Source organism: Pristiophorus japonicus, chromosome 12 (genome assembly GCF_044704955.1).
Source record: "Pristiophorus japonicus isolate sPriJap1 chromosome 12, sPriJap1.hap1, whole genome shotgun sequence".
In the NCBI taxonomy this organism is placed as follows: Eukaryota; Metazoa; Chordata; class Chondrichthyes; family Pristiophoridae; genus Pristiophorus; species Pristiophorus japonicus.
Window position 1 is genome coordinate 76,554,275 of NC_091988.1, and position 22,591 is coordinate 76,576,865.

General features: G+C 47.5%; 1 protein-coding gene across 1 annotated transcript in view; it reads right to left on the minus strand.

The window, feature by feature from the left end:
* Positions 1 to 4,864: 4,864 nt before the first annotated feature.
* Positions 4,865 to 22,591, minus strand: part of podxl2 (podocalyxin-like 2) — a 62,845-nt gene continuing 45,118 nt past the window's right edge. The window contains exons 5-8 of the mRNA XM_070894944.1: positions 21,707 to 21,863; positions 9,915 to 9,976; positions 7,960 to 8,139; positions 4,865 to 5,071 (exon numbers count right to left, since the gene is read on the minus strand). Of these exons, the coding sequence (XP_070751045.1) occupies positions 4,865 to 5,071; positions 7,960 to 8,139; positions 9,915 to 9,976; positions 21,707 to 21,863 (606 nt within the window). The remainder of the gene's footprint in view (positions 5,072 to 7,959; positions 8,140 to 9,914; positions 9,977 to 21,706; positions 21,864 to 22,591) is intronic.

The following is a 22,591-nucleotide window of genomic DNA, read 5'->3' on the forward strand; positions in this document are numbered from 1 at the left end:
GGTTCCAGTCCCACTCCAGAGACTTGAGCACTTAAATCTAGGCTGACACTCCAGTGCAGTGCTGAAGGAGTGCTGCACTGTTGGAGATGCCGTCTTTTGGATGAGACGTTAAACTGAGGCCCCGTCTGCCCTCTTAGATGGATGTAAAACATTCCATGGCACTATTTCGAAGAACAGCATGGGTGTTATCCCGGTATCTTGGCCGTCACAAAAACAGATTATCACATTGTTGTTTGGGGGAGCTTGGTGTGCACAAATTGGCTGCTGCATTTTCCCACTGTATAACAGTGACTACATTTCAAAAGTACTTCAATGGCTGTAAAGCACTTTGAGGTCATGAAATGCGCTATAGAAATGCAGGTCTTTCTTTTTTTTCAGACTCATTTTACACCCAGAGGAAAAACAACTGTGTCTTAAAATCCCGGTGTCATCTTTCCTGGACAAAGGGATCAGTTGCTCCACTAATAGAACAATCTCCATCTGATCATTCTGTCTTTTTAACAATACTACAAAGCAATTGCACATGCTCAGCAGATGCTAATTTGGCATCAATAATCAAAAAGGTCAATGGAATGCTGGCCTTTATATCTAGAGGACTAGAGCACAAGAGGGTAGACGTTATGCTGCAGCTGTACAAAACCCTGGTTTGACCACACCTGAAGCAGTATGAGCAGTTTGTGGCACCACACCTTAGGATGAATAAATTGGCCATGGAGGGAGTGCAGTGTAGGTTTACCAGAAAGATACCCGGACTTCGTGTTAAGTTACGAGGAGAAATTATATAAATTCGGGTAATATTCTCTGGGATTTAGGTTATGGGGTAATCTGAATTAAATATTCAAGATATTAAGGGGAACTGATAGGGTAGATAGAGAAACTATTTCCGCTGGTTAACGAGTCTAGGACTAGGGGGCATAGTTTAAAAATTAGAGCCAGACCTTTCAGGAGTGAAATTCGGAAGCACTTCTACACACAAAGGGTGGTAGAAGGTTGGAACTCTCTTCCACAAATGGCAATTGATGCTGGATCAATTATTAATTTTAAATCGGAGATTGACAGATTTTTGTCTGTCACTAAAGGTATTAAGGGATATGGGGCAAAGGCAGTTATATCGAGTTAGGTCACAGATCAGCCACGATCGCATTAAATGGCAGAACAGGCTCAAGGAACTCAGTGGCCTGCTCCTGTTCTTGTGTTAGTGACATGAAAACAATTGTCATTTCTTCCCCCCACCCTCCCGTCTCACATTTAATTGCAAATACAACACGTATCTTCTGGCCTTCCATTTACATCCGCCTCTGTGCCACGCTGGGGCTGCTGCACTTGCTCAAAGCCGCCCTTCTCTTGGGCATGCCGTGCGTAATTTCCACGCTGTTTGCTTTGAATGTGGTGGAACTATAAGGGTGTATATTTTAGTTTGTACATTTGTACCAGCCCAGTTGTGAGCAGAGCAGCGTCATGGTGCTTCGCTGGGACTAATTCCTTCGGACAATATTTATCTTAAAGTGAATCACAGCCCCGTGCCCACTCTTCTACCCTGGCTCGTGCAGCTACTAAATCTACCATCGACATCTAGTGGGAGGCATCGGTATGGCACCAAGTTTATTTCAATTGAAGTGATTGACTCCAATAGGAACATAGGAATTGCTGCACCTTCTACCATCCTGGTAGTCGCATGATACAACGATAATGGAGTTGTTGACTGATCACAGCGATCAATCTCTATCAACAATTCTACAACAGACCCAGACATGAGGCGAGGAAAACCCCCAGTGATGGAAGAGCTTTGGAGAACTTTTGACCCTATTTGAACATCAGTGCTCCATTTGAAACTGGCCAAATCATAACATTTGCCCGTGAGCTTCCATCGACCATAATTATTAATTATGCAGGTCTGGAAAAATCCAATAAATGTAAATTACACAAGACACAGAAAAAAAAATCTAGCAGCAAAAGTCATCATAAAACAGAGTCCAAACGAATGATTGATAACCAGCTCGAGAAACCCAATGATGCAGACCTCCAGGTCTCAACTCCATAAAGAAAATTGATCTGTGCTATCAATGCAACACTTTGATTACAAATTCCTACCCTGAATGGGTGCAGCATACACAGTTTCATAAATCCAAACCCATTTAGCAAACATTGGGACTGTGCACAATAGACAATTGATTAACTGTCGATTAACTGTGATCAGCAATCTATCAAGATCTTTTTTCGGAAAGGGTAATGAATGTTGCTACTTTTCAATTGCTCCAGTGTCAGCTGTGGCTCAGTAGGTAGCACTCTTGCCTCTGGGTTTGAAGATTGTGAGTTCACTCCAGGGACTTGAGCGCAAAAAAAAAATCTAAGCTGACACTCCCAGTGCAGTGCTGAGTGAGTGCCACACTGTCGGATGTTAAACCGAGGCCCTGTCTACCCTCTCAGGTGGATGTAAAAGATCCCATGGCACTATTTTGAAAAAGAGCAGAGGGGTTCTCCCTGGTATCCTGGCCAATATTTATCCCTCTATCAAAAAAACAGATTATCTGGTCATTATCACTTTAATGTTTGGGGGAGCTTGCTGTGTGCAAATTGGCTGCCGTGTTTCCTACATTACAACGGTGACTACACTCCAAAAGTACTTCATTGGCTGTAAAGCGCTTTGGGACGTCCAGTGGTGGTGAAAGGCGCTATATAAATCCAAGTCTTTATTTCTTTCTTTTCTATTTTATCCATCTTTCCCCAATGGAGTCGTATCTCGCCCCACACTCTGCCCAGTCTGTAACCAAGAGACTAGGCGTCAACTGCGCCCGTTCGTCTGTCTTTGCAGGTGTGAAATCAATCAATCATTGGGAGGTCCACTGGAGCAGATGTGTGAGGACTCTTCCATCTAATCCAACCTGGAGGAGAACAGTTGGCCTCCGCTCAGTACTTTCCCCCAGGAGTGGCCTGGTCGAAATTGGGAAGAGGGTGAGCAGACGCTCGTAAATCCGCGTCTGTCTGGTCTGTTCCACCATGCAACATCGCTCCATCTATCTCACCAGAGGTTTAAGGCTACAATAACTACAGTCAGATTTTGGACCACATCAGGCATCCATTTTTCACCATAAAAACTGAGCTTTAATAAACTTCTTAAACTGCGGTGTACTGTTATTTTATGCCCGCTAACTGCTGCTTACTGGCTTTTGTATATATGCTACCCCAACCAATGTTATAAATCTCTCAGTTACACTAACTCTGCTAAAAGGCAAAAAGGGACCATGAATCCCACCCACTGATGTGTGCACCTCGTTATCACATTTGGATGTTGCTACTTTGACTTTGCAGTTTCTTTTTTTTCCGTTCCTTTTGTGGTGAGAATTGTGTTGGCCAAGGAGAGGGATTGGAGAATGGGCTGATTTCCCAATGGAAGAGCCCACTGTCAGCTGCAAACATGCTCATGGTCAGGTACCGCACTGGTGAGAAAAAGAATCAACCTCTCTGAGCACCGAACGGCCAACAATGGCCTAAGTCTCCCAATTGTCATGCCGACGGTGACCCATTCACCTTGATGGGCAACACTGGGAAAACCCAGGCCAATATGTGTTAACTTCAACTTTAACAAAGTACTAACCCCTCCCCGCAACCCTCCCCCACTCCTTACCCCTCCAACTCCTTGTAGCCTTGGTATAGGCCAGTTGATATGCAGCCAGTTAAGAACATTAGAATTAGGAACTGGAGTAGGCCATAAGGCCTCTCAAGATCAATAAGATCATCACGCATCTTCAACCTCAACTCCACTTTCCCGCCCGATCCCCAGTTATGAGCAATTTTGCGCTGTGTGCTGGGAAATAGATCAAAACTACCCTTAATGTTACACTAATGGAGCCTTGCAACTCAACAATGGATTGGACTCAAACTTGGGTCGCAGCAGTGAAAAGGGGCCCTGTCTACGATCTACTGTGCCAGTTCATCGCCGTATGATACATGGAAAGTGATCTGTCACTGGGCGAGCCCCACTTTATTTTCTGATGGTTCTACCCGTGATATGTACCAAACAAATTCGGCCGGCCCGTTTTTATTGTACGTGTGGGGCTTTTCTTCTTGTTTTGTTGAACCGTGGTCCGATGGTACTATCATGGGCTGGATTTTCCGGTATTTTGCACTTGTGTTTTCTGCCCCGGAGCGGCAGCTAATGGCGGCGGTGAGGTCTTCTGGGCAGGCGGTCAGCCTCCAGCGCCCCGTGGGGGTTGTCGGGGCCGGTTTTGTGGCAGCGCGAAGCATTACCGCTCGGAAGTGGCGAGCCGTTGTGCAATGCCCCTGGTCGCGACACCGACGTGCTTTTTGAGACCTTCCTGACCTGTACGCCCTGCAGCACGCCCTGCTGGGACCGCCTTGGAAAAAGGGTGGTTCAACTTATACTGACTGCAGTGAGGTAAGTAATGTCCACCTCAGGTAAGTGTGATTGTTTCTCTTTTAATTTTTTTTTTGCGATTTATGATGTGGTGGCATGGGCTATGTTTTGGGTGTTTTTTTCAGTGTTTTATTTTCTCCCCAGACCTCCCTTAGAGCGCTTCCAGGCCGGCTGTTTAGTTCGGAATTTTCACTTTCTCAGCTGGCCTGTCACCCTAAGAGAGGTGTGCAACACCTCCCTCAGTGCCCCGCCCCACACTCAGGGCCCAGCTGCCCAATTTTGATGACTGAGGCGCAAACTGTTGCTGGACGCAAACTTTACTGTCCCACCGCCATTACTGCCCCGAAAGCCAAAAATCTAGCCCATTTTAGCTTTAGAATGCAGCATTAGGTCATTCCTTATGAAGCAACGATGCCTCTGCGCAAAGTACAGGGGTCCATCAAAAAATATATCCTCTATTCTAAATCAAAAAACAAGTGGTGAAGAATCTTAAAGGTGGGTGTCTTCTTCAAAACTATCCGGCTCGTCTTTCGACCCTTTGGTGATGAGCGCGTTCCAGCCTCCGGAACGTTCCATGGCATCACCGTTCACGCTGGGCTTCTTCTCCTGCATCTCCGACGTGCTGTCGATCGTTATGTCTAAGGTGGGGTTGTCGTGGCAACCGTTCTCAACAAAATGGAGTTCCTCGCCGTGAGACTGGTGGGGGAGAAATTAAATAATTAGCGTGCTTGTTACCGGTATTAAAAAGAACATAAGAACATGAGAAATAGGAGTAGGAGTAGGTCATTTGGCCCCTCGAGCCTGCTCCGCCATTCAATAAGATTATGGCTGATCTGATCTTGGTCTCAACTCCACTTCCCTGCACGCTCCCCATAACCCTTGACTCCCTTATACTTCAAAAATCTGTTAATCTCCACCTTAAATATATGACATTACACATAGTGACTAGGTATTCTGTTTAGTGATGTTGATTGAGGCTTTGAAAGAGCTATCCAATTAGTCCCACTCTCCCTGCTCCATAGCCCTGCAAATTCTTCCTTTTCAAGTATTTATCCAATTCCCCATTGAAAATTATTATTGAATCTGCTTACAACAACAACTTATATTTATACAGTTCCTCTACCATAGTAAAACGTCCAAAGGCATTTCACTGGAACAGTAGGGAAATAACATTTGACATGAAGCCTCACATGGAAATATTGGGGCAGGTGACCAAAAGCTTGTTCAAAAAGGTAGGTTTTAAGGAGGGTCTTAAAGGAGAAAAGGGAGGTGGAGAGATTTAGTGAGGGAATTCCAGGGCTTGGGGCCGAGGCAACTGAAGGCACGGCCGCCAATGATTGAGCGATTATAAACAGAGATGCTCAAGAATCTAGAATTGGAGGAGCGCAGAGATCTCGGAGGGTTGTGGGGCTGGAGGAGATTACAGAGATAGGGAAAGACGAGGCCATAGAAGGATTTGAAAACAAGGATGAGAATTTTAAAATCGAGGCGCTGCTTAACCAGGAGCCAATGCTGCACCGCCCTTTCAGGTAGTGCATTCCAGATCATAACAGCTCGCTGTGTAACTAAATTCTCCTCATTATCCCTATGGTTCTTTTAGTTTAATTGTCCTAAAGCTGTCACCTCTGGTTACCGACCCTCCTTTCTAACCTTCAGGCAGCAAATATTTGGAACTTGTGGACTTTACAGAGAATTGTACAACACAGAAACAGGCCATTCGGCCCACCTGCTCCGTGCCGGTGTTTATGCTCCACACGAGCCTCCTCCCACCCTACCTCATCTCACCCCATCAACATATCCTTCTGTTCCTTTCTCCATTGTGTGTTTATCCGGCTTCCCTTTAAATGCATCTGTGCTGCTCGCTTCAACCACTCCCTGTGGTAGCGAGTTCCACATCCGACATGATTTCTTGTTAAGTTGCTGATTTTCTATTTTCTGTGAAGCACCTTGGGACATTGTTTTTTGTTAAATGTGCTATATAAATGCAAGTGGTTGTTCTTGCATATGTGCTTTGAGACTTCGTCATGCCTTTTTGTCATGATTTAGTGACACTTTTGTGACATGGGTAAAACCTCTTTCAATTCAATCCAAATGCAATCCCTGCCATTTAGTCTTCCCACCACTAGTGGCACTGTGGGTGAGTCATAAAAACATAAGAATTAGGAGCAGGAGTAGGCCATTCAACTCCTCGAGCCTGCTCCGCCATTCAATAAGATCATGGCTGATCTTCGACCTCAACGCCACTTTCCTGCACTGTCCCCATATCCCTTGATTCCTTTAATATCCAAAAATCTATCGATCTCTGTCTTGAATATACTCAGAAGACTGAGCCTCCACAACCCTCTGGAGTAGAGAATTCCAAAGATTCGCCACCTTCTGAGTGAAGATGTTTCTCCTCATCTCAGTCCTAAATGGCCGATCCTTTATTCTGAGACTGTGGCCCATGGTTCTAGACTCCCCAGACAGAGGAAACATCCTCCCTGCACCTACCCTGTCAAGTCCCGTAAGAATTTGGTATGTTTCAATGAGATCACCTCTCATTCTTCCAAACTCCAGAGAATATAGGCCTAGTCTGCTCAATCTCTCCTCATAGGACAATCCCCCCGTCCCAGGAATCAGTCTAGTGAACCTTCGTTGCACTCCCTCGATGGCAAGTATATCCTTCCTTAGGTAAGGAGACCAAAAATGTACACAATACTCCAGGTGCGGTCTCACCAGGGCCCGATATAATTACAGTAAGACATCTTTACTCATATACTCAAATCCTCTTGTAATAAAGGCCAACATAGCATTTGCATGCTTTAATGCTTGCTGTACCTGCATGTTAACTTTCAGTTGCCCACCATTCTGTCCTATTCTGACAAGCACGGCTAAAAGAAAGAAATAGCATTTTCTTCCGATTACCCGTGAGCGAAGCCAAGGGAAAGTTACTAGTTTATAGAAATTATCTTTCTTTCAACACATTGGAAACGTAGGGGAAGGGCTATGACCCATTGTGTAGCACAGGGCCAAGGTTACAAAGAGCAGGAGAGCAGGCAAGATTAACTGAGTAGGTGTGATTAGGTGAAAGAAAGACTTGCATTTATACAGAGCCTTTCACAACCTCAGGATGTCCCACAGTGCTTTACAGCCAATGAAATACTTTTGAAGTGTAGTCACTGTTGTAATGTAGAGAAACGCGGCAGCCCCCATTTGTGCACAGTAAGCTCCCACAATCAGTAATGTAATAAATGGCCAGATCATATGTTTTAGGTGTTGGGTGAAGGATAAATATTGGCCAGGACACCAGGAGAACTCAACTGCTCTTCTTTAAATAGTTCCATGGAATCTTTTGCAACAACCTGGGAATGACGGCCTAGATTACATGCTCAAGTGTCTGGAGTGGGGCTCGAGCACGCGACTTTGAATGGCATCAAGCTTAGGATTCAAACTTCCTCCCCTTGTAAATGTTTCGAACTGGTCTCCTCGAAGTTTCTTTGCCTAAAAACGAGAAAAAGCTGGACTTCCCCCTAACCTTTCCTCGTAACTTGGGTTCGTAATACCTGCTACCATTTACTACCGTGAGGTTTTGGCACAGCGCTGACCATGTTCTTTAGCTTTGGGAGCCGCCGCTGCCAGCAGATGTAGACCAGGCCCGAGACAATGATGACGGCGCAGATTGAGCCGATGATGACCAGCACGATGAACAGCTTCCCGTAATCTCCACGGGGCTGGCTGGGCCTCCCTTGGCAACCCGTGGCAGACGTGACGTTGTGGATCCCAATCTGCAAAGAGACTGTCATTAGGAATGTAATGTATGCGCCCGTGAGTATGCTCACAACTTGGTAGAGATGTTGAGTTGGGAGTGGCTTAGGCAGTCATGTGATGTTCACAAGACTCAATAAAACCCCAGCCAGTTGGATTCAGGTGGATGAACTGTAATGTGTCGTGTGATGGTTAAACCTTTGCTAATAAATCAACTAGTTCTTAATAGCAATGCGTTGCCTTTGGCCCATATACCTTAATACCTTTGGTTAACAAAAATCTATCAATCTCAGATTTAGAATTAACAATTGATCCAGCATCAATTACCATTTGCAGAAGAGAATTGCAAAATTATATCACCCTTTGTGTGTAGAAGTGTTTCCTAACTTCACCCCTGAAAGACCTGGCTCTAATTTTTAGACTATGCCTAGACTCCCCAACCAGCGGAAAAAGTTGTTTCTATCTACCCTATCTGTTCCCGTTAAGATCTTGAAAACGTCAATCAAATCAACAACAACAACTTTTATTTATACTACGCCTTTAACATAGTAAAACGTCCCAAGTGCTTCACAGCAGTGTTATAAGACACCGAGCCACATAAGAAGACATTACAGCAGATGACAAAACTTGGTCAAAGAGGTAGGTTTTAAGGAGTGTCTTCAAAGAGAAAAGATAGGTAGAGAGGCGGAGAGATTCAGGGAGGAGAGATTTAGGGCCCAAGCAGCTGAAGGCATGGCCACCACTGATTATAATCAGGGATGCTCACGAGGGCAGAATTAGAGGAGTGCAGACATCTCAGGGGGTTGTGGGGCTGGAGGAGATTGCAGAGATAGGGAGGGGCGAGGCCATGGAGAGATTTGAAAATAAGGAGGAGAATTCTGAAATTGTGGCGTTGCTTAACTGGGAGCCAATGTAGGTCAGCGAGCACAGGGGTGATGGGTGATCGGGACTTAGTGCAAGTGAGGACACGGGCAGCCGAGTTTTGGATGACCTCAAGTTTACGTAGGGTAGAATGTGGGAGACCAGCCAGGAGTGTGTTGGAGTAGTGAAGTCTAGAGGTAACAAAGGCATGCATGAGGGCTTCAGCAGCAGATGAGGTGAGGCAGGGGCAGAAACAGGCAATGTTACGGAGATGGAAATAGGCAGTTAGAAATAAGTAGAATTACATGGAATATACAGCACAGAAACAGACCATTCGGCCCATCAAGCCTGTGCTGGCTCTCAGCTAGTCCCACTCCCCCGCCCTTTCCCCTTGGCCATGCAATTTTTTTTTCTTTCAGGTACTTATCCAATTCCCTTTTGAAAGCTGTGATTGAGTCTGATTCGACCACCCTTTCCGGCAGTGCATTCCAGATCCTAACCACTCGCTGTGTAAAAAAGTTTTTTCTTATGTCGCCTTTGCTTCTTTTGCCAATCACCTTAGATCTGCGACCTCTGATTCTCGACCCTTCCACCAATGAGTCTCCACTCATTCCATCTGGCACTTCTCAGACTTTCAGGCTATCTTTCTCTCTTGTACTCGTCTAGTTTTCCTTTTGAAAGTACCTAAGCTATTTTCCTCAACCACTCCCTGTGGTAGCGAGTTCCACATTCTACATAAGAACATAAGAAATAGGAGGAGGAGTAGGCCATACGGCCCCCTGAGCCTGCTCCGCCATTCAATAAGATCATGGCTGATCATTGACCACAACTCCACTTTCCCACCGATTTCCGTATCCCTAGACCCCAAAAATCTAACCGCTCTCTGAGTAAAGACATTTCCCTGTTAAAGGCAGTTGAGTATGTGAAGACTCACCTCTTTCAAACTTTCCTTGACGTCTCCCAGCATCGCAAGGACCTCCTTTGCTGGTATTGTACCTGGATTACCAAAATAAAGATGTATTATTTAGGACATGAATATTACATAGAATCACACAGAATGTACAGCACAGAAACGGGCCATTCAGACCAACTGGTCCGTGCCGGTGTTTATGCACCTCTCAAGCCTCCTCCCACCCATATCATCTCACTCCATCCTTCTATTCCTTTCTCTCTCATGTGTTTATCCAGCTTCCCCTTAAATGCATCTGTGCTGTTTGCTTCAACCCCTCCCTGTGGTCGCGAATTCCACATTCTCACCACTCTCTGGGTAAAGAAGTTTCTTCTGAATTCCCTGTTGGATTTATTAGAGACTATCTTATATTGATGGCCCCTAGTTTTGGACTCCTCAGAAATGGAAGCATCTTCTCTACATCAACCCGATCGAACCCTTTCATAATCTTAAAGACCTCTATCAGGTAACCCCTGAGCCTTCTCTTTTCTAGAGAAAATAGCTCCAGCCTGTTGTCTTTCCTGATAGTTATAGCCTCTCAGTCATGGTATCATCCTTGTAAATCTTTCTTGGCATTTACTCCCGTTCATCTATTTTTTTTGTAATATGGAGACACAACTGCGCACGGCACTCCATGTGGAGCTTCTTTGGGCCTCCCGTGTGGTGATGAGGAGGGTCAATTTAAAATTGTCACTGCGAGTGTGAGGAGGGGGTTTAGGAGAAATTGCTTTACACAGGGTTGATGGAGCTTGAAGTGCATTGCCACAGCAAGTGCTTGAAGCAGAGACCACTACATCTTTTAAGGGAAAACTGGATACATATTTGAAGCAGAGAAAGATACAGGGCTATGGGATGAGAGTGGGGCAGATGGATTAATTCTGGATTGCTCTAGCAAGGACCCAGCAAAGAGATGGGCCGAATGGCCTCCTTCTGTGCTGTACGCTTCGATTGTCCGACATCTATTATACGTCTTTCGTATGAGATGTCAAACTGAGTTCCACATTCTCACCACTCTCTGGGTAAAGACGTTTCTCCTGAATTCCCTATGGATTTATTTAAGCAGTAAAGCCATCTGTTCTCTCAGGAGAACATAAAAGATCCCATGGCACTATTTCGAAAAGGAACAGGGGAGTTATCCCCAGTGTCCTGGCCAATACTTATCCTTCAAATCAACATAACAAAAACAGATTATTTGGTCATTATCACATTGTTGTTTGTGGGAGCTTGCTGTGCGCAAATTGGCTGCCGCATTTCCCACATTACAACAGTGACTGTGCTTCAAAATTACTTCATTGGATCTAAAGCGCTTTGAGACATCCGGTGGTCATGAAAGGCGCTATAGAAATGCAAGTTTGTTCTTTCTTCTTTACAACCCTTCTCCTGCGACGAAAACATGCAGAGGAGCCTGCTCCCGGTCCCCTGTAGACTTGCTAACTTTTGCCAACGTAAGAATTAGGAGCAGGAGTAGGCCATTCGGCCCCTCAAGCCTGCTCAGCCACTCAAGATCAGGCTCATTTCCTACCTCAATTCCACTTTCCTGCACTATCCCCATATCCCTTAATTCCTCCAAATTTATCAACCCGTCTTGAATATACTCAACAACTGAGCCTCCACAGTCCTCTAGGGTAGAGAATTCCAAAGATTCACCACCCTTAGTGAAGAAATTCCTCCTCATCTCAGTCCTAAATGGCCAACCCCTTATTCTGAGACAGTGCCTCCTGGTTCTAGGCTTCTCAACCTGGCGTTAGCAGGAACCTTGATGCAGCTCTCATTTTTTGTTAGAAAGGGACATTTCAAAGAAGTTCAAGGTTGTTGTAAGTTGCTAACCTTCAGCAGCCGGTCACAAGACACGTGTGATTACAGTAGTGCAGTAGTTACAGTACTGGACTAGCAACCCAGGGATCGGGAGTTCAAATCATATCATATGCTGGCAAGGCCGGCATCTATTGCCCATCCCTAGTTGCCCTGAGAAGGTGGTGGTGGGCCTTCCTCTTGAGCAGCTTGATTACAACTCTGACTTCCTAGGTCACCCCGGACGCAATTATCTTGGTGTGGGATTGGAGTCACATATAGGCCCAGACGGCAGGTTTCGTTCCCTAAGGGACACTGGTGAACCAGTTGGGTTTTTAACAATTCAACAGCGTCAGGGTCACTAGGTGTCAGCAGCACAGTTGCCTCTGAGTCAGAAGGTTGTGGGTTCCGTCTCACTCCAGGGAATTGAGCACAAAAATCTCGGCTGACACTCCAGTGCAGTGCTGAGGGAGCGCTGCACTGTCGGAGATTCTGTCTTTCGGATGAGATGTTAAACCGAGGCCCCAACTGCCCTTTCAAGTGGATGTAAAAGATCCCATGGCACTATTTCGAAGAAGAGCAGGGGAATTATCCCTGGTGTCTTGGCCAATATTTATCCCTCAATCAATATCATTTAAAAAAAAGATTATCTGGTCATTATCACATTGCTGTTTGTGGGAGCTTGCTGTGCGCAATTTGGCTGCCGCATTTCCTACATAACAGTGATTACACTCTAAAAGTATTTCATTGGCTGTAAAACACTTTGAGACGTTCAGTGGCCGTGAAAGGCGCTATATAAATGTAAGTCTTTCTTTCTTCACTGAGACCAGCTTTGTATTTACATTTTTTTTTTCATATTCTGAATTCAAATTCTCAAACTCACACTTTCCCTGGGTCACTATTCCAGTAACATAACCACTGTGTTATTGGTCTAGTAACCTTCTGGACCTTCTGATGAAGGATCACCGACCTGAAATATTAACTTGGGCCACAACTTTCCCAACCTGGGCGGGTCCGATGGTGTCACGACCCGTGGCGGGTGCGAGGCCGCTGCTGCCGTCATCCCGCGGCAAGAGAAATCTTTCCCTTAATGGGCCTTATTAAGCCCACCCAGCGCATGACCCGGCCCCAATTAGAAGGAGCGGGTCTGGTGACGTCAGCACTGACGCGTTTGGTGCCGGTATATTTAAAGGGACCATGGGCCACATTGAATTTGAAGCTGAATCTAGAATCCTATTCAGGACAGTGGAGATTTGTAATGCTTTTGGGCTACAGTGATGGCTGGAACAACGCAGAGGACTGCACCCAGGCTGCATAAGAACATAAGAATTAAGAGCAGGAGTAGGCCATACGGCCCCTCGAGCCTGCTCCGCCATTTAATACGATCATGGCTGATCCGATCATGGACTCAAGTCCACTTCCCTGCCCGCTCCCCACAACCTCTTATTCCCTTATCAGTTCTCCGATCACTCCCTCCATGTGCTTGTCGAGGGAGTCTAGGCATGCAGGGAGGTTCTCTTCCCTGCCAGTGAGTGGAAGAGACCTCCCCAGGACACCAAGAGCATCTGGTTAGAGATTTCAGAGGAAATTAATAGCAGGGCTGTTGTAAGGAGGACCTGGGTGCAGGGCCAAAAACGTTTTAATGATCTTCTGAGATCAGGAAAGGTGAGCACAAAGCCACACTTACATTCATCCTGCTGTGCCTCTCGTCACATCCACATCACTCTGCCTTCCCAGCCCTACTCCTGCACATCCTTCCTCACACCAACATTCCTTGCACCTCCACCCATCCCTCTCTCTCTATCTACATCCCCATCTCACAAGCCACCCCTCATGCTCACTCTCATCCTAGTGCTATCATATCAACACACAAGGAGGCCACTTCGTACTACCACCCCACTTCCTCATCGTCACATTCTACACATGTAACCCTTCCAGTTCTTGCACTCATTCCATCAATCTCACTCAACCTTCTCTTCTTTCCCAACTGTCAGCTGTGGCTCAGTGGGTAGCACCCTCTCCTCTAAGTCAGAAGTTTGTGGGTTCATAATCCCACTCCAGGGATTTGAACACAAAAAAATCCAGGCTGACACTCCAATGCAGTACTGAAGGAATGCTGCACTGTCGGAGGTGCCGTCTTTCAGATGAGATGTTACTCAGATGGATGTAAAAGATCTCCTGGCTCTCTTTTGAAGAGCAGGGGAGTTATCCCCGGTGTCCTTGGGCCAATATTTATCCCTCAATTAACATAACACAAAAAAACAGATTATCTGCTCATTATCACATTGCTGTTTGTGGGAGCTTGCTGTGTGCAAATTGGCTGCCGCGCTTCCCACATTACAACAGGAACTCCAAAAAGTACTTCATTGAGTGTAAAGCGCTTTGAGATGTCCGGTGGTCGTGAAAGGCGCTATATAAATATAAGTCTTTCTTTCTTTCACCTTGCAGGAGAAGGGAGCCCACATTGACAGAGAGACAAACATCGGGAGGAGGCTGCATTAACAAGTGCGGGGGAGAATGCCTTGGAAGTTTCAGGAGCGGGCGAGCGGATGGAAGTGGGGGATGGAGAGAGGGGCTCAGCAGACCAACACGACTGAATCAGTTACCATTCAGCTACATGACATTCATCACTCACTCATATGGAGGCTGATGTTAGATTACATTGAATGGTCAAAATATGTACATAATGGTATCTGTACGCAATGTGCAGTGATGTATCGAACTGATCTCTTTACTCTCCCACAGGTCCATCAAGAGCTCGCCCCCACTTTCGAGACCCAAGAGGAGGACGACTCCCCAGAGGTGCCTCCAGCCCCTGAGGGTGCAGCGGCACCAGGGAGGTGCCTCCAGCCCCTGAGAGTGCAGCGGCACCAGGGAGGTGCCTCCAGCCCCTGAGAGTGCAGCGGCACCAGGGAGGTGCCTCCAGCCCCTGAGAGTGCAGCGGCACCAGGGAGGGGCCTCCAGCCCCTGAGGGTGCAGCGGCACCAGGGAGGTGGCTCCAGCCCCTGAGAGTGCAGCGGCACCAGGGAGGTGCCTCCAGCCCCTGAGGGCGCAGCGGCACCAGGGAGGTGCCTCCAGCCCCTGAGAGTGCAGCGGCACCAGGGAGGTGCCTCCAGCCCCTGAGGGCGCAGCGGCACCAGGGAGGTGCCTCCAGCCCCTGAGAGCGCAGCGGCACCAGGGAGGTGCCTCCAGCCCCTGAGAGTGCAGCGGCACCAGGGAGGTGCCTCCAGCCCCTGAGAGTGCAGCGGCACCAGGGAGGAGCCTCCAGCCTGAGGGCGCAGCGGCACCAGGGAGGTGCCTCCAGCCCCTGAGAATGCAGCGGCACCAGGGAGGTGCCTCCAGCCCCTGAGAGTGCAGCGGCACCAGGGAGGTGCCTCCAGCCCCTGAGAGTGCAGCGGCACCAGGGAGGAGCCTCCAGCCTGAGGGCGCAGCGGCACCAGGGAAGGGCCTCCAGCCCCTGAGAATGCAGCGGCACCAGGGAGGTGCCTCCAGCCCCTGAGAGTGCAGCGGCACCAGGGAGGTGCCTCCAGCCCCTGAGAGTGCAGCGGCACCAAGGAGGTGCCTCCAGCCTGAGGGCGCAGCGGCACCAGGGAGGGGCCTCCAGCCCCTGAGGGTGCAGCGGCACCAAGGATGAGCACACCCAGCACCAGTGTAGAGACCCGCACCTCGGCGGCTCCTTCGTGAGATAAAGTACTGTTGTCACCTGCTATCTCACAAATCACAATCGAGCAAGAGAAGATGGTAGAGACAGGGACAGCAGTGGAAACTTCTCGCTGGAGGGCGAAGGACGCTCCTAGCTCTGCTCAGCTGCATGCAGACGCTGAGCTCGTGGGCCATCCCGAAAGAGGGCGATCCTGGAGCTGCAGGAACAAGTTTAGGAGACTCTGACAGGTTTCGCAACCGCGGTGAGTACTAGTGTGCAGATAATGGAGGAGGCCTTCTCCAACATGACCACCACCTTGGTGCATGCACTCACGGCTGGAGGTTCCTCCATGGATAGGATGGCCACGTGCAGGGAGGATCTAATGTGCCTGTTGCAGCAGCACATGGTGTCAATGCAAAATAGATTGCCATCTATGGATGATAAATGGCCATCTATGGAGAATAGATGGCAGAGACTCAGAGACCTCCTGTCTAGGAGGGATCTCAGGGTAGGCTTGGGTCCTCATGGCCCCAATGATGTGCAGCCAGGTGCTCTCCAGCCCCTTGCTAGCAGGGAGGTGCAGGTGGCCCATGGGAGGGATGATGGAAGTGAGGGCTCCTCTGCAAACACACACGCTTCTTCCCCTTTGCTAACCCCTCGCTCAGAGCCCCAGATACCTCCCTGGACAGCGATGGCGGAGTCTGCCCCCGCACAGTCGCAGGAGGAGCAGACTTTGGTGGAGCCCTCAGAGCCTCCAAAACCCAAAGGCGTCAAAGCAGGCGCAGTTGGGAAGTGGAGTCTGCCTCCACCTCTGCTGAAGCCAAAGGGGTAACACTTCGTAGAAGCATGCGGAAAAGAAAGAAGCCTCACAAGTAATTTCACAAGGGTATTCAGTTGGACAAGATAATGTCAAGCTTGTCTTCATTTAATTTGTTGTATAAAGTTATTTATTTTTGGAACCTTTCCAGTCTTGGAGATATGTGTGTGCACAATGGGAAGGTGGTTTAGATAGTTGGAGTGAAGTGTCAGACCCAGCGGTTCCTGCAGCAATGGTGCTGACTGTGAAAGGAATGGATTGCTGAATGCAGGGATGCTTGATGGTGTTTCTGTGGGGTGTTGGAAACCTGGTGAGGTATGTGGCAGCCACATGGGTATAGTGAGTTAGCTTAAGTGAATCTGACCATGATGAGACCACCCCTGGCCTCATGGGCAGCAACGTGTTCGCGTGGTGGTGGGATATGGGCTGTAGCTTCCTCCATGTCCTCCTCCTCCTTTTCTTTCACCTCATGCTGCTCCTCCTCCGAAGAGGCTGTGCGCTCTGTTCTTCATTAAGAACTAATCCCCGTTGCTGTGCCATGTTGGGGAGACACAGCACACCACGACGATGCTGGAGATCCAGGCTGGTGCGTATTGCAGGGCTCCTCCAGACCCATCAAGGCATCGAAAGCGCATTTTCAGGATGCCTATTGTCTGTTCAATGAGACTTCTGGTGGAGATGTGGCTTTGATTGTAGCGCTCCTTGGCCTCAGTACTTGGCCTCCTCAAGGGTGTCATGAGTGGATAGCCCTTAGTTCCAAGCAGCCAGCCGGAAAATCTGTTTGGAGGGGTGAAGAGCTGAGGGAGGGTTCACTGGTGCAAGATGAAAGAGTCATGGCAGCTGCCAGGGAATCCGGCACATACATGCATGATGATCTTACTATGGTTGGAGAAGAGCTGGACATTGAGGGAGTTAGAGTCCTTGCGGTTGATGAAGACTGCTGGGTGATGATGGGGTGCCCTGATGGCCATATATGTGCAGTCGATGATGCACTGCATCATGAGATTGATCTTCAATTCCTGGAGGGTTGGCAACCCTCAACTGCAAGGGCCATTAATATTCAGACTAACAAATGTGACCATTTATAATTCAACATCATAGCTGCAGCTGTCAGTTACAGAAGTTTCAGTGTAACAGCCACTTTGTGCCACCAGAACAATGTATTTCCATTCCTCAGCAGCTTTTACAGAAATCTATGATCCTGTATTTCTTTTAATTGCCAGTGTACTGTAGTTTGCTATGTTGGTAAGTTTATATATTTACTATATCTGAAAGTCTTATTTTTCCCTCTCCCTTCCTCTCCTGAAGGCTGGAGTATGGTTCGCAGTCTGTTGCTCTCCAGGCTGGTGCGTATTGCAGGGCTAGACCCATCAAGGCATCGGTTCCTGCCAGAAACCAGAATAGAGGGTGGGACTTTTTAAAATGTGACTTTTTGATGACTTAGATCATCCGGAAGTAACTCAAGGGTCGGTACTTGTTAAAAGTGTTACAGGTCTGATCTACAATGCTACTAACATCTTGCTCCTGTTCAATGCCCATAGAATTCTTTTATAGAGAGGGAACCATGAAACAAGAACACCTGACCATGATCTCTTATCCCAGGATACAATAAAGTCAAACTGCATCAATTAACACAATTGTTGCTCGTCGCCAAGAGCATGCAGAAACCAAGCGCAGGCAGCGGAAGGAGCGTGCGGCAAACCAGTCCCACCCACCCTTTCCTTGAACCATTGTCTGTCCCACCTGTGACACAGACTGTTATTCCCGTATTGGACTGTTCAGTCACCTAAGAACTCACTTTTAGAGTGGAAGCGAGCCTTCCTCAATTTCGAGGGGCTGCCTATGATGGTGATGATGATGATAATGCACCCATGGGGAACCAGCCAGAGCAGCAAAGCCAAGCGCCTGCTCAGTAACACTGGCTTCATCAGTGGCAAAGTTGATGTAATTGCCAGACTTGTCAAACAGGGCATCAGTGACCTGCCTGATACATACATGGGCGGCCGACTGCGAGATGCCACAAATGCCTGCTGCACATCCCTGGATGGAGCCTGAGGTGAAGAAGTTGTTTGACAGCCACTGGTAAGCGTGGTCACCCGCTCCTCTGGGCTGCAGGTCTTGCTCTAGCAATCTGCAAATGTCTGCAACGATCTGGCTGGATAGCCTGAGCCTCCTTTGGCACTGCTGCTCCGTCATGTTGAGGAGGTTGACCCTCTGCCTGTATACCCTGTGTTTCGGGTATCGCCTCCGTGCAGCCCTGTGCTGATGGCCTCTGCCCTGTGGGGCATCAAGTGGTTGAGGAGAAAGTTGGTAGTATTGTTGTTGTCGCTGCTGATGTTGGGGTTCATCATAGTCAACGTCTGAGGACCAACGTGACAGAGTGTAAATGGTACCTGTAATGTATGCACCTGTGAGTACGCTCAGAGGTCAGTAGAACAGTTGACAAAAAAAATAGTTGTAGAGCAGTTGAGTTGTGAGTGGCTTAGCCAGTCATGTGATGTTCACAAGACTCAATAAAACCCCAGCCAGTTGGGTTCAGGTGATGAGGCAGGTGGTTGTGAGCCTGGTGAATGAACTGGTAATGTGTAGTGTGATTGTTAAACCTTTTCTAATAAACTAACTAGTTCTTAATAGCAATGGTTTGCTGTGAATTCTCCATGATCCATGAAGCAAATACATTACAGCTGGCACCCATGCTGATGGGGGTAGATAGCAGTTGAAGTTAAGATGACAGATGCGATCTGCCGATGGTGAGAGAGGTTGTTGCAATCAGGTGACACTGGATAGAGCTTGCTCCAAACACAATGCAGCCTGCATAAAGCTCAATCTGTGTCCCAAAGGGAGAAAGCAACAGCCTCTGCTTGGAACGTGAACAGGTGTGAAGTGGGAGCTTTTATACTAGATTTCAAGCTGTCACTCATCAGCTGATTCAATGGCCAACAACTTCCACCTCAGAGTAACAGACAGGGTCCAGGAGCATCGTGGAAGCCGTGGGCGAGCTGTTACATTGAACGGTGAGGTTAAATTCAACCAGCCAATAATTGTTTAAATGAGGTCTCCCTCCGCTGACTCTTGGGTCTGCTCAGCACTGGCAGACCCGACATTGGGAAAGTCCAGGGTTCCCAACTCGCTGTCAATCATTTTAAGTTTTAACAGCTGACCCGCCACCCAAGCCGTCTGCTAAGCGCCGGCAAAATTCCGACCTCGGTTTTTTCCTCTCTCTCCGCAGATGCTGTCTGACATGCTGAGTATTTCCAGCATTTTCTGTTTTTATTTCAGATTTCCAGCATCTGCAGTATTTTCCCTTTGTAACATAACCGGTTCACTACCGTACCCTAAGGCAAAAACGTTGACCATGAAATCTGTCGGATTGTCGTAAAACCCCAACAACAACAACTTGTATTTATATAGCGCCTTTAAAAGTAGTAAAATGTCCCAAGGCGCTTCTCAGGCATGTCATACAACAAAAAATTTGACACCGAGCCACATAAGGAGAAATTAGCACAGGTGACCAAAACTTGGTCAATGAGGTAGGTTTTATGGAGCATCTTTAAGGAGGAAAGAGAGGTAGAGAGGTGGAGAGGTTTAGGCAGGGAATTCCAGAGCTTACAACCTGGGCAGCTGAAGACATGGCCACCAATTATGGAGTGATTATAACTAGGGATGCTCAACAGGGCAGAATTAGAGAAGCGCAGACATCTTGCGGGGGGGGGGGGGGTGGGGACTGGAGGAGAATACAGAGATAGCGAGGGGTGAGGCCATGGAAGGATTTGAAAACAAGGATGAGAATTGTGAAGTTGAGGCATTGCTTAACCGGGAGCCAATTTGGTCAGCGAGCACAGGTGGGTGAGCAGGACTTGGTGCGAGTTAGGACACGGGCAGCCGAGTTTTGGATTACCTTAAGTTTATGTAGGGTAGAATGTGGGAGGCCAGCCAGGAGTGCGTTGGAATAATCAAGTTTAGAGGTAACAAAAGCATGATGGATGAGGGCTTCAGCAGCGGATGAGCTGAGGCAGGGGCGGAGACAGGCGATGTTACGGAGGTGGAAATAGGCGGTTAGTTATGCGGGAAGGGACCAGCTAGTCCGAAAGTGGCTTGGTGTTTCACATGACTCTAGTCCTACATTATATTGCTCAGTATCACTGCCCTCTTAAGTGGCCTAACAAACCATTCAGTTGTGTAAAAGTAATCATTGGAACACATGTAAAGAGCCCAACACCACCCCTTCGCAGGGCAACTCATGCAGGGCCAGCAATGTGGTCTTCTTAGCATCACCCAGGTGCCAGGAGAACAAATAATTTAAAAATCAGATTATCCCATACACTCCGAGGTAGCACAAGGATCTCAGGTACCATGGTCCAAAAGAAGTGGAAGAAACAGCCTTCCCTTTTCTACTCTGGATGTCTTTCTTCAACAAAAAACAGACTGTCCACAACCAGATGGGGGTGGCAACAGTGCCACTTACCTGAAGTTGGCCTGGAGGAGGGGGAGGGGGGCAGGGGGAAGAGAGGGTGGAACTTCACCCTCTTGACTGCTCCTCACTTACTGGCCGTTGCTTTATGTGCCTCCCCCACCGCCCCCCACCGGAGGAAGGTCTGATATCATCTTCACATTGGGGAATCACAATGGGGGCGGGCCAAGAGACAGAGGTTGAAAACCACAGGTACACCATCTCTGGTTGGACGTATTCCTGGAGGTTTCATCACATGACCTCCCGCCTCCAACTGCTCCATCTCCACCATTGGTTGACCAACACTTCCCACCGCATTCCCAAGCCAATTGAGAAGCAAACAGACTCTTCATTACCCGATTCAATGATTCCCAACTTCAGTCAAACAACCCTATTTCCCATCTCCAACTGTTCCTTCATACCTAACAAGCAAAAGCGTTTAAATAAATTTAAAAACCACAATTTTTTTTAATGTCCCGATGATTTTTCTCCCGGGTGTGTCCAGGAGATTAATCTTCAATTCCTGGAGAATCCGGAGCAACCCTGGAGGGTTGGCGACCCTATGGAAACCTAGTGGTACCATGGGTGTGGGATTAGTTACGTGGAGTGTCTGGAGTTCTTCTTGGAGCAGAGAAAGAGAAGGAGGTTTTATAGAGGTGTTCAAAATGATGAAGGATTTAGATAGAGTAAATAAGGAGAAACTGATTCCAGTGGCTGAAGAGTCGGTAACCAGAGGACACAGATTTAAGGTGTTTGGCAAAAGAACCAGAGGTGACACGAGGAAAAACCTTTTCACATAATGAGTGGTTAGGATTTGGAATGCACTGCCTGAAAGTGTGATGGAAACAGATTCAATCGTAGCCTTCGAACGGGAATTAGATCACCATGTGAAGGAGAAAAAAATTGCAGGATATGGGGAAAGAGCGGGGTGGGTGGGACTAACTGGATTGCTCTTCGAAGGAGCTGACACAGACTCAATGGGACGAATGGCCTCCTTCTGTGCTGTACTATTCTACGATTCAATGATTCGCGTGCCCTATCAAACCAGAGTGTTGACAGTGTCACTGAACAATCACCTCGATCGCTCGCCAGCATCATCAGCAGATGCTTGTCGTCCTCACTGGGCTTGCTGAGTGATATTCGCCAGGAATCGGCGGGGGTGCTAAGTTTGCTGGAGAAAGACTCAGCCACCATCTCCAGCAGCTGCAGTCCTTTGTGAGATCGGAACACTTCCTGAAAAACACAGTTTGTAAAAATCAAAAAGATCACTGTTAATCTCAAGTGTCCTTGGACAGAGAGGAAGACAACAAGAAGTTGCATTTACACAGCACTTGTAATGTATTTGCTTCATGGGTTCTTGGCTTAAGAATTCATAGCAACACATTGCTATTAAGAACCAGTTGGTTTATAAGCAAAAGTTTAACAATCACACTACACATTACCAGTTCATCCACCAAGTTCACAAGCACCTGCCTCATTGTGGATCCCCCAAACCCAACTGGCTGGGGTTTTGTTGAATTTTGTAAACATCACATGACTGGCTAAGCCACTCACAACACTACAACTATTTTAATTAACAGATAAAGCCGAGTGCCCCTTATTAAAGGGACACTAGAACCCACAAATTAACAATAAAGTTTTAAAGGAACCTTAACCGATTCAACAGCTCCACAACTATTTGTGTAAAACTTTAAAATCAAGTGCCCCTTTTTTAAGGACACAATCAATAGGTCTACACTACAGCTATTTTTTGTAGACAATAAACAAGTGTCCCCTGATTAAAGGAGGGGGTCACACTCCAAAAACATTTCAAGTGTCCCCTTGGTTTTTTTTGAGGGCACCAAAAACACAAATTATACAAGTGCCCCCTGGCTAAAAGAGGGGGTGGGGGGAACCAAAACCGACAAACTTAAGACAAATAAAACTTTAGACATGTGGTTCAAATTAAAATTTGGCTCTGG